We start from the raw sequence: 12794 nt of genomic DNA, 5'->3' as shown, positions 1-12794 counted from the left end.
TGGTAACTGATGTTGTCTAAAAGCGCTTTATAAATAAAGTTATTATTGTTATTATTATTATTATGTTGGTCTTTGCCGGTGGGGGGGGGGGGGGGGGGGGGGGGAGACGACTTTCCACCGGGATTGTGAGCCTCTTTCCCTGTAACACTCCGGGAATTTCACCTGTGTAATACTGTATATGTTTGTAATGCTTTCCGTCTGATGGGGGGGGGATCTTATAGAAACATACAAAATTCTTAAGGGGTTGGACAGGCTAGATGCAGGAAGATTGTTCCCGATGCAGGGAGGTTCTACTGCAGTTGTACAGGGTCTTGGTGAGACCACACCTGGAGTATTGCGTGCAGTTTTGGTCTCCAAATCTGAGGAAAGACATTCTTGCCATAGAGGGAGTACAGAGAAGGTTCACCAGACTGATTCCTGGGATGTCAGGGCTTTCATATGAAGAAAGACTGGATAGACTCGGCTTGTACTCGCTAGAATTTAGAAGATTGAGGGGGGATCTTATAGAAACGTACAAAATTCTTAAGGGGTTGTATGTTGTATATCTTTATTGTCATTTCCTGAGTATTCGCATACCCAGAGGAAACAAAAAAACGTTGCTCAACCAGTGTCCATTCAGTGTACATGAAAAAATAAATAGAAATAAAAAAAAAAAAAATACATGTCATGAACAAATTTAACACTCTACTAAACATTCAACAGCCGTTCCGACCGGCAGCGGCACAACAGTGGCTCTGCTGCAGTGTGGGGGTTTGTGCGTGATACTTGGCAGGGGGCAAAGTCCATTTAACAGTCTTATAGCCTGTGGGAAGAAGCTGAGGAGCATCCTGCTGGTTTTGCAGCTAATGCTCCTGTACCTCTTCCCAGATGGGAGGATGGAGAAAATGTCATGCGATGGGTGGTAAGGGTCTTTGATGATGGAGATGGCTCTGTTGATACATCTCTTCCTGTATATGTCCAGCAGGAAGGGGAGTGGAGCACCAATAATCCTGCTTGCGGTCTTCACTATCCTGTCCAGTTGGTGCCATTCATACGCCTTGCAGCTCGCGAACCAGGAAGTGATGCCGTATGTCAGTGTGCTCTCAACAGTCCCCCTATAAAAAGTCCGTAGGTGTGTGGTGGGGAGGCCTGCTTTACGTAGTCTTCGGAGAGGGTGAAGTCGCTGCTGGGCTCTCTTGACCAGAGCTGTGGTGTTGGCCGTGGACGTCAGGTCATCAGACAGATGTAGTCCTAAGAACTTCATGCTGCTGACCCTCTCCACATCAGCTCCGTCGATGTGCAGAGGTGTATGGTGTTGTTTCCCCGCCCTCCTGAAGTCAACCACCATCTCCTTAGTTTTTCCCACGTTAAGAATGAGGTTGTGGGATTTGCACCAACCTGTGAGCAGCTCCACCTCCATCCTGTACGCCGATTCATCATTGTCACTGATGAGACCCACCACTGTTGTGTCATCAGCGAACTTGTTGATGAAGTTGTTATTGAGTCTGGCAGTACAGTCGTGTGTCAGCAGACTAAACAGAAGGGGGCTTAGGACACAGCCTTGGGGTGAGCCAGTGCTCACGGCTATGGTTTTTGATGTCCTACTGCCCACCCTGACTGTCTGCTGCCGTTGCGACAGAAAGTTCAGGACCCAGCTACATGTGCCAGCATCAACCCCCAATAGCTCCAACTTCTCCACCAGCTGCTGCTGAATGATTGTATTGAAAGCAGAGCTGAAGTCTATGAAGAGGATCCTGGCATAGGTATTTTTCCGATCGAGATGTGACAATACGAGGTTCAGTGTTGTTGAGACTGCGTCCTCTGTGGATCGGTTGGCTCTGTAGACGAACTGTAGTGGGTCTAGGTCGGCAGGTAGACTATTTTTGATGTGCTGCATAACTAGTCGCTCAAAACACTTCATTACAATGGGTGTTAGGGCCACTGGTCGAAAGTCATTATGGCAGGCTGGGTTTGGTTTCTTCGGGACAGGGACGATGGTGGCACTCTTAAGACAGTTGGGCACTACTGCCTGGCTGAGTGAGATGTTAAAAATGTCTGTGAAGACATCTTTCAGTTGCTCGGCACAGTCTCTTAGAACGCATCCAGGAATGTTGTCCGGCCCTGCAGCTTTGCGTGGATTGACGCTGGCAAAGGCCTTTTTAACTCTGGCTGCGGACAGCCTGAGCGACTGGTCACTGGGAGATGGCAGTGGTGCACGTGTCTGGGTGCTGTTTTTAACCTCAAACCGTGCGTAGAACTCGTTCAGTTCATCTGGTTGGACAGGCTAGATACAGGAAGATTGTTCCCGATGTTGGGGAAGTCCAGAACAAGTGGTCACACAGTTTAAGGACAAGGGGGAAATCTTTTAGGACTGAGATGAGATGAGAAAAACATTTTCTTTCACACACAGAGAGTGGCGAATCTGTGGAATTCTCTGCCACAGAAGGTAGTTGAGGCCACACAGTTCATTGGCTATATTTAAGAGGGAGTTAGATGTGGCCCTTGTGGCTAAAGGGATCAGGGGGTATGGAGAGAAGGCAGGTACGGGATACTGAGTTGGATGATCAGCCATGATCATATTGAATGGCGGTGCAGGCTTGAAGGGCCGAATGGCCTCTACTCCTGCACCTATTGTCTATGTTTCTATGATGCCTCCGCAGTGCCCACTCGAGCACTGCCAGGCGTGGATGGCAAGAGTAAAGGGCTTGTCCCACTTGGCGATTTTTTTTCGGCGACTGTCGGCATCATTGACTCACGTGCCAGGTCACCGAAAAATGCGCTGCGGGACGCGGCGGTGACGCAGCGTGATGACGTACGACGCGCGGCGATTTTTCAAGCGTCGCAACGTTTTTTTTGTCGCCACTGGATTTTGAAACGTTCTAAATCTTTTGGCGGCACTGATATGACCCCCAGCAGAAGAGGGAATGACTGGGGTTTAAATATGTTGTGAAGCATTTCCCTACACCAAGGTAGACGTGACATGAGATAAACTAAACCAAATAACTTTAGGAAAGATGTCGTCAAGCTGGAATGGGTGTCAGAGAAGATTTACGAGGATGTTGCCAGGACTAGAGGGTGTGAGCTACAGGGAGAGGTTGAGTAGGCTGGGTCTCTATTCCCTGGAGCGCAGGAGGATGAGGGGTGATCTTATAGAGGTGTATAAAATCATGAGAGGAATAGATCGGGTAAACATAGAAACATAGACAATAGGTGCAGGAGTAGGCCATTCGGCCCTTCGAGACTGCACCGCCATTCAATATGATCATGGCTGATCATCCAACTCAGTATCCTGTACCTGCCTCCTCTCCATACCCCCTGATCCCTTTAGCCACAAGGGCCACATCTAACTCCCTCTTAAATATAGCCAATGAACAGTAGAGGTACAGAGTCTCTTGCTCAGAGTAGGGGAATCGAGGACCAGAGGACACAGGTTCAAGGTGAAGGGGAAAAGATTTAATAGGAATCCGAGGGGTAACTTGTTCACATAAAGGGTGGTGGGTGTATGGAACGAGCTGCCAGAGGAGGTAGTTGAGGCTGGGACTATCCCATCGTTTAAGAAACAGTTGGACAGGTACATGGGTAGGACAGGTTTGGAGGGATGTGGGCCAAATGCAGGCAGGTGGGACTAGTGTAGCTGGGACATTGTTGGCTGGTGTGGGCAAGTTGTTGGGCCGAAGGGCCTGTTTCCACACTGTATCACTCTGCCTCTATGACTCGATATTAAGGAGAGAAAAGAAAAGAAAATAGAGAAAAAAAAGCATAGATCCAGAGTAGAGCTCCCTCTACACTGTCTCCCCTTTGTTCTCGCCCCCCCTCCCCCCCCCTTTGTTCTCGCCCCCCCCCCCCCCCCCCCACCCTTTGTCCTCGCTGCCCCCCCCCACCCTTAAATCGGCAACACGGCCTGTGCTGTCATTCAACCGGCGAATGGTATGTTGGCTTTCATAGCAAAAGGATTTGAGTCTAGGAGCAGGGAGGTTCTACTGCAGTTGTACAGGTTCTTGGTGAGACCACACCTGGAGCATTGCGTACAGTTTTGGTCTCTAAATCTGAGGAAAGACATTCTTGCCATAGAGGGAGTACAGCGAAGGTTCACCAGACTGATGCATGGGATGTCAGGACTGTCTTATGAAGTAAGACTGGATAGACTTGGTTTATACTCTCTAGAATTTAGGAGATTGAGAGGGGATCTTATAGAAACTTATAAAATTCTTAAGTGGTTGGACAGGCTAGATGCAGGAAGATTGCTCCCGATGTTGGGGAAGTCCAGGACAAGGGGTCACAGCTTAAGGATAAGGGGGAAATCCTTTAAAACCGAGATGAGAAGAACTTTTTTTCACACAGAGAGTGGTGAATCTCTGGAACTCTCTGCCGCAGAGGGTAGTCGTGGCCACACAGTTCATTGGCTATATTTAAGAGGGAGTTAGATGTGGCCCTTGTGGCTAATGCATTTCGTTGTCTCTGTACTGTACACTGACAATGACAATTAAAATTGAATCTGAATCTGAATCTGAATCTAAGGGGATCAGGGGGTATGGAGAGAAGGCAGGTACGGGATACTGAGTTGGATGATCAGCCATGATCATATTGAATGGCGGTGCAGGCTCGAAGGGCCGAATGGCCTACTCCTGCACCTAATTTCTATGTTTCTATGTTTCTATGTCCTTGGCACATCTCCAACTCCAAGGCTCGATCCTCTGCCTGGCCCGAGTGGTGGAGAATGTTGCGTTCTCGCACTCACTGTGTTTGGTTTAGTTTAGTTGAATCCACTATGTGAGTTGCAGAGTGTGAATGGATAACCGGTTCTTTGTCTGTCTTTCAGTTGGCGCATCCCCCAGGACCCAGTCTCCAGACACCCGTGAGGATCTTTGCGTTTAAATCCCTCCGATTCCTAGAGGTAAGCTCGTCAAAGTGACATCTTCCGCTCCTGGCTTCTGAGTGTAGACACAAATTGCTGGAGTAACTCAGCGGGACAGAGGTGGCCGATTGGGAAAGGGGGAGATGCAACGAGACCTGGGTGTCATGGTACACCAGTCATTGAAAGTAGGCATGCAGGTGCAGCAGGCAGTGAAGAAAGCGAATGGTATAATAATAATAATAATAATAATAATAATAATCTTTATTTATATAGCACTTTTCAACAAAACCAGTATTTGAACCAAAGTGCTTTACAGAGATTGATTAAATTAATTGAACAGATCAAATGTCAATATATCCATACAAAACAAAAAAGAGGAAAAAAAAAAAAAAATGTTAGCATTCATAGCAAAAGGATTTGAGTCTAGGAGCAAGGAGGTTCTACTGCAGTTGTACAGGGTCTTGGTGAGACCACACCTGGAGTATTGCGTACAGTTTTGGTCTCCTAATCTGAGGAAAGACATTCTTGCCATAGAGGGAGTGCAGAGAAGGTTCACCAGACTGATTCCTGGGACGGCAGGACATTCATATGAAGAATGACTGGATAGACTCGGTTTGTACTCGCTAGAATTTAGAAGATTGAGCGGGGATCTTATAGAAACTTACAAAATTCTTAAGGGGTTGGACAGGCTATATGCAGGAAGATTGTTCCCGATGTTGGGGAAGTCCAGAACAAGGGGTCACAGTTTAAGGATAAGGGGGAAATCTTTTAGGACTGAGACGAGATGAGAAAAACATTTTCTTTCACACACAGAGAGTGGTGGAATTCTCTGCCACAGAAGGTAGTTGAGGCCACAGTTCATTGGCTATATTTAAGAGGGAGTTAGATGTGGCCCTTGTGGCTAAAGTGATCAGGGGATATGGAGAGAAGGCAGGTACAGGATACTGAGTTGGACGATCATATTGAATGGCGGTGCAGGCTCGAAGGGCCGAATGGCCTCTATTCCTGCACCTATTGTCTATGTTTCTATGACAGGCAGCATCTCTGGAGAGGAGGAATGGGCAACATTTCGGGTCGAGACCCTTCTTCAGACTGAGGTCTGGGGAGGGGGAGGGACAAAGATAGACAGTAAGACTGGTGGGAGAACTGGGTAGGGAAGGGGATGGAGAAAGAAAGCAAGGGCTATCTGAAGTTAGAGAAGTCAATGTTCATACAACTTGGTTACCAAAACAAATGGGTAGACATGGTGTCACGAGCTGGGTCAACACTAGAGTTCAGTTTAGTTTATTGTCCCGTGTACCGAGGTACAGTGAAAAGCTTTTGTTGCCTGCTAACGAATGAGCGGAGAGACAATACATGATTACAATCGAGCCGTCCACAGTGTACAGATACAGGATAAAGGGAATAACGTTCAGTGCAAGGTAAAGCCAGCAAAGTCTAATCAAGGATAGTCTGGGGATCACCAATGAGTAGATACTCATGGAAGGATGATTCAGTTGCCTGATAACAGCTGGGATCATCCACATCACTGAATGGCGGTGCTGGCTCGAAGGGCCGAATGGCCTCCTCCTGCACCTATTGTCTATTGTCTATTAGTTAGCACTTTAGGTGATAGTTTATAAGTGATAGTACGTGTCTGCGTTGGTGTTTTCCAGCTGAAGCAGGTCCCCCCTCACTGCCTGGAAGGGTTACGGGGGGTCTACACCAGGCTGGAGATCCTCGTGTGCTCTCGTTGCATCCACACTGTCGAGGTGAGTCTGCCACGTCTCTCTGCACCAAACAGCCTAAACAACAGCCCTCTCAATGTCAGCGCCGAGAGTGATACAGCGTGGAAACAGGCCCTTGCCCACACTGACCAACATGTCCCAGCTTCACCACTCCCATCTGCCTGTCTTTAAGAAGGAACTGCAGATGCTGGAAAATCGAACGTAGACAAAAGTGCTGGAGAAACTCAGCGGGTGCAGCAGCTTCTATGGGAGCGAAGGAAATAGGCAACGTTTCGGGCTGAAACCCTTCTTCAGACTGATGTAGGGTGGGTCACCATATCCCACTAATGTACCCCTATCCATGTACCTGTCTAAATGTTTCATCAACTACCCCAGCCTCAACTACCTCCTCTGGCAGCTCGTTCCATACGTTCAGCACTCTGTGTAAAAAATTCTACCCCTCAGGTGCCTATAAAATCTACCTCCCCAACCCCCCACCTTAAACCTATGTCCTCTGGTTCTCGAGTCCCGCTGCTCTGGGCAAGAGATTCTGTGTGTCCACTCGATCTATTCCTCTCATGATTTTATACACCTCTATAAGATCACCCTTCATCCTTTCCAGTCTTGCTTTGTGAATTTTCTCTGCCTCTTGAGCGAGACATAGGCAATAGGTGCAGGAGTAGGCCATTCGGCCCTTCGAGCCTGCACCGCCATTCATTGTCTCTTCTTATCGACGTCATTTGAAGATGGACGCAAAATGCAGGAGTAACTCAGCGGGACCGGCAGCATGTTGTTCAAGAAGGAACTGTGCAGATGCTGGAAGATCGAAGGTAGACAAAAGTGCTGGAGAAACTCAGCGGCTGCAGCAGCATCTATGGAGCGAAGGAAATAGGCGAAACCCTTCTTCAGACTAAACTAACTCAGCGGGACCGGCAGCATCTCTGGACAGAAGCAATGGGTGACGTTTCGGATCGAGGCCCCTGAAGAAGAGTCTCGACCCGAAACATCGTCCATTCCTTCTCTCCGGAGATGCTGCCGGTCCCGCTGAGTTACTCCTGCATTTTGTGTCCATCTTCAAATGACGTCACACGCTCCAGACGGCTGTGCGGACCGGCAAATCTCTGGAACTCTCTGCCACAGAGGGTAGTTGAGGCCACAATTCATTGGCTATATTTAAGAGGGAGTTAGATGTGGCCCTTGTGGCTAAGGGGATCAGGGGGTATGGAGAGAAGGCAGGTACGGGATACTGAGTTGGATGATCAGCCATGATCATATTAAATGGCGGTGCAGGCTCGAAGGGCCGAATGGCCTACTCCTGCACCTAATTTCTATGTTTCTATGTTCCTATGGCCTGTCGTGTAAATGACGGCCAAGTGGGACAGGCCCTTTAGACTCCTCCACCCCTTCTCACGCCTCCTGTTTTTAAATCTCCTTTTGCATTTCGGATGCCCCCTCACCGCTCCTGCCCACCCATCCGCAGGCTAGAGGAGCTGCGTAGCCTGCTGATCTTCCCGTTTTTCCGGTACTAACGCTGTCTCTCCCTCTCGAGCAGGAGATCATCTCGGTGTGCGGTGGTGACCTGAGCTCCGCCCTGCCCTGGTTGGACTTGCACACCCTCAACTTCAGCAACAACTTCATCACCTCGCTCGACAGCTCACTGGTAAGGCACAGCTTTCCCAGCCTTGAGGCGGGCCCCAAGCATGCACCCCCCCCCCCCCCCCCCACCCCCCCGTGGTGGTGGCGCAGCGGCAGAGTTGCTGCCCCGCAGTCAATGCAGCGCCGGAGACGATACAATACAATACAATACCATTTATTTGTCACTTGAACCTCATAGAGGCTCAAGTGAAATGTTGTTTCTGCAGTCGTACACACAAGAAAAAAAGACCCGACACAACACAACACAAGGGATCGATCCCGACTACGGGCACTGTATCTCTAAACTAAACTAAATGTCCCGATGTTGGGGGACGTCCAGAACCAATGGCCACAGTTTAAGAATAAGGGGTAAGCCATTTAGAACGGAGACGAGGAAACACTTTTTCACACAGAGAGTGGTGAGTCTGTGGAATTCTCTTCCTCAGAGGGCGGTGGAGGCAAGTTCTCTGGATGCTTTCAAGAGAGAGCTGGATAGGGCTCTTAAAGATAGCGGAGTCAGGGGATATGGGGAAAAGGCAGGAACGGGGTACTGATTGGGGATGATCAGCCGTGATCACATTGAATGGCGGTGCTGGCTCGAAGGGCCGAATGGCCTACTCCTGCACCTATTGTCTCTACTTCCTCAGAAGGCTCAGGAAGTTCAGCATGTTTAGTTTAGAGATACAGCGTGGAAACAGGCCCTTCGGCCCACCGAGTCCGCATCGACCTGCGATCCCCGCACACTAACACTATCCTACACACACTAGAGACATTTTTACATTCATGCCAAGCCAATTAACCTACAAACCTGTACGTCTTTGGAGTGTGGGAAGAAGCGGAAGATCTTGGAGAAAACTCACGCAGGTCACAGGGAGAACGTACAAACTCCGTACAGACAGCGCCCTTAGTCGGGATCGAACCCGGGTTTCTGGCACTGTAAGGCAGCACGGTTTGGGAACAGCTCCATCCAAGACCCGCAAGGAATTACAGAGAGCAGTGGACGCAGCCCAGCCCATCACGCTGGAATTCAGAAGATTGAGGGGGGATCTTATAGAAACGTACAACATTCTTAAGGGGTTGGACAGGCTAGATGCAGGAAGATTGTTCCCGATGTTGGGGAAGTCCAGAACAAGGGGTCACAGCTTAAGGATAAGAGGGAAATCTTTTAGGACCGAGATGAGAAAATAATTTTTCACACAGAGAGTGGTGAATCTCTGGAATTCTCTGCCACAGAGGGTAGTTGAGGCCACACAGTTCATTGGTTATATTTAAGAGGGAGTTAGATGTGGCCCTTGTGGCTAAAGGGATCAGGGGGTATGGAGAGAAGGCAGGTACGGGATACTGAGTTGGATGATCAGCCATGATCATATTGAATGGCGAATAGTGCAGGCTCGAAGGGCCGAATGGCCTCTACTCCTGCACCTATTGTCTATGTTTCTATGTTTCTATCACACAAACCAACCTCCCTTCTATTGATAGATTTGATTGATTGTAATCCTGTGTTGCCTTTTCCGCTGACTGGTTAAACTGACTGACTCCATAAACAAAACTAAACTAAGCAAGACACAAAAGTGCCGGAGTAACTCAGGGGGTCAGGCAGCATCTGTGGAGAAAAGGGATGGGTGACGTTTTGGGTCAGGGCCCGGCTTCAGACTGAAAGTAGAGGGGAGGGAACTGGAGGTAAAGAAAAGGCCAGAACAAAGCAGGGCCGGCAACAGATGAGCCCATATTGGCCCATTGTTAGCTGGGGAAGAAGTGACAATCTCTTTCTACTCTTCCCTTGCATCGACTCCATCTACACCAAAGATCCTATAGCGGAGCAAGATAGACCACCCCTGCTAAATGCAATGGGCTGACATGTAGTACGCAACGGGGCCTTTTTTTCATCCATTTCAGTAACCCGACCCGACCCGACCCGACCCGACTCGCAGTCTAATCAACGTTGCGGGGGAACATTTTGTGTTAATAAATTAAAATTCTGAAAATGAGGAGAAGTTTTTTTACCAAAGAACTTTTATTTTTACGAGGATGTTTCCGTAACCGGCTTCCGTCTCCGCACTAGTATCTTTGCTCCGCTGAGATGGGATCTTTGGTGTGGAGACGGAAGCCGGTTACGGAAATGGGGCCTAAAATTACCCGTGAATCTGCCCATGACCGTACTACGTCTTTTTCGTCGAATGGACGATCTTGCTCACTACAGGATCTTTGATCTACACCTCACGCTGCCTCGGCAAGGCCAGCAGCATCATCAAGGACCAGTCTCACCCCCCGGTCACTCCCTCTTCTCCCCTCTCCCATCGGGCAAGAGGTACAGAAGTGTGAAAACCAACGCACACACACACACACTCCAGATTCAGGGACAATACCTTCCCAACTGTTATCAGGCAACTGAACCGTCCCATCAACAACTAGAGAGCGGTCCTGACCTCCCATCCACCTTATTGGAGACCCTCGGACTATCTTTAATCGGATTTTGCTGGCTTTACCTCGCACTAAACGTAATTCCCTTTATCCTGTATCTGTACACTGTGGACGGCTCGATTGTAATCATGTACAGTCTTTCCGCTGACTGGTTAGCGCGCAACACAAAAGCTTTTCACTGTACCTCAGTACACGGGACAATAATAAACTAAACTAAATCATCTACTGCAAGGATAGAGAGTTTTGACCGTTGCACTCTGCACGTTGGCCTGTTCACTGTACGTAGCGGACTGCGATTGCTAATGGATATATAAGAGTATAGGAGCAGGGAGGTTCTACTGCAGTTGTACAGGGTCCTGGTGAGACCACACCTGGAGTATTGCGTACAGTTTTGGTCTCCTAATCTGAGGAAGGACATTATTGCCATAGAGGGAGTGCAGAGACGGTTCACCAGACTGATTCCTGGGATGTCAGGACTGTCTTATGAAGAAAGACTTGGATAGACTTGGTTTATACTCTCTAGAATTTAGGAAATTGAGAGGGGATCTTATAGAAACTTACAAAATTCTTAAGGGGTTGGACAGGCTAGATGCAGGAAGATTGCTCCCGATGTTGGGGAAGTCCAGAACAAGGGGTCACAGCTTAAGGATAAGGGGGAAATCCTTTAAAACCATTCAATATGATCATGGCTGATCATCCAACTCAGTATCCCGTACCTGCCTTCTCTCCATACCCTCTGATCCCCTTAGCCACAAGGGCCACATCTAACTCCCTCTTAAATATAGCCAATGAACTGGCCTCAACTACCCTCTGCGGCAGAGAGTTCCAGAGATTCACCACTCTCTGTGTGAAAAAAAGTTCTTCTCATCTTGGTTTTAAAGGATTTCCCCCTTATCCTTAACCTGTGACCCCTTGTCCTGGACTTCCCCAACATCGGGAGCAATCTTCCTGCATTTAGCCTGTCCAACCCCTTAAGAATTTTGTACGTTTCTATAAGATCCCCTCTCAATCTTCTAAATTCTAGAGAGTATAAACCAAGTCTATCCAGTCTTTCTTCATAAGACAGTCCTGACATCCCAGGAATCAGTCTAGTGAACCTTCTCTGCACTCCCTCTATGGCAATAATGTCCTTCCTCAGATTAGGAGACCAAAACTGTACGCAATACTCCAGGTGTGGTCTCACCAAGACCCTGTACAACTGCAGTAGAACCTCCCTGCTCCTATACTCAAATCCTTTTGCTATGAAAGCTAACATACCATTCGCTTTCTTCACTGCCTGCTGCACCTGCATGCCTACTTTCAATGACTGGTGTACCATGACACCCAGGTCTCGCTGCATCTCCCCTTTTCCTAGTCGGCCACCATTTAGATAATAGTCTGCTTTCCTGTTTTTGCCACCAAAATGGATAACCTCACATTTATCCACATTATACTGCATCTGCCAAACATTTGCCCACTCTCCCAGCCTATCCAAGTCACCTTGCAGTCTCCTAGCATCCTCCTCACAGCTAACACTGCCCCCCAGCTTAGTGTCATCCGCAAACTTGGAGATATTGCCTTCAATTCCCTCATCCAGATCATCCGCTCACAGACACGTGTCCCAGCCCCTATGCAGAACAAGGTTGTCCATCCCTGGTGCTGGAGGAACCTGGTGGGCCAGGCAGCACCCGGATGCCTGGATTACGGGCTAGTCACTATACGGAAATAGACACAAAAAAAGCTGGAGTAACTCAGCGGGACAGGCAGCATCTCTGGAGAGAAGAAAGGATAATGGGAATCACATTTGGTGCATGATAAAGTCCAGGAAAGTGGATTAAATCTAGCACGAGGGTCTACAATCATGTAGGTCAAGGTAAACACAAAATGCTGGAGTAACTCAGCGGGTGAGGCAGCATCTATGGAGAGAAGGAATGGGTCTCTCAACCCGAAAGGTCACCCATTCCTTCTCTCCATAGATGCTGCTCACCTATAAATCACTACATGGTTTAGGACCAAAGTATATCACTGACATGCTTCCACTAGATAAGCCTTCTAGACCGCTAAGATCTTCTGAAACCAATCTGTTAGTGATCCCCAGAGTAAATACAAAACATGGGAAAGCAGGATTTAGTTACTATGCAACAAATAGCTGGAATAAACTTCCTGAAGATTTAAGACTTGCCTCAACTTTGACCACTTTTAAAACAAGACTGAAAACT

The 12794-nt window shown here is 48.3% G+C and overlaps 1 protein-coding gene across 1 annotated transcript in view; it reads left to right on the top strand.

The window, feature by feature from the left end:
* The window catches only part of stk11ip (serine/threonine kinase 11 interacting protein), a 61379-nt gene that overhangs the window by 29751 nt on the left and 18834 nt on the right, over nucleotides 1–12794 (top strand). Inside the window, exons 4-6 of the mRNA XM_055630807.1 lie at nucleotides 4799–4873; nucleotides 6490–6585; nucleotides 8093–8200. Coding sequence (XP_055486782.1) covers nucleotides 4799–4873; nucleotides 6490–6585; nucleotides 8093–8200 — 279 coding nt within the window. The remainder of the gene's footprint in view (nucleotides 1–4798; nucleotides 4874–6489; nucleotides 6586–8092; nucleotides 8201–12794) is intronic.

The sequence above is a fragment of the Leucoraja erinacea genome, unplaced genomic scaffold, assembly GCF_028641065.1.
Source record: "Leucoraja erinacea ecotype New England unplaced genomic scaffold, Leri_hhj_1 Leri_537S, whole genome shotgun sequence".
NCBI classification, from domain to species: domain Eukaryota; kingdom Metazoa; phylum Chordata; class Chondrichthyes; order Rajiformes; family Rajidae; genus Leucoraja; species Leucoraja erinaceus.
This window is presented reverse-complemented; position numbering and strand designations above follow the sequence as displayed.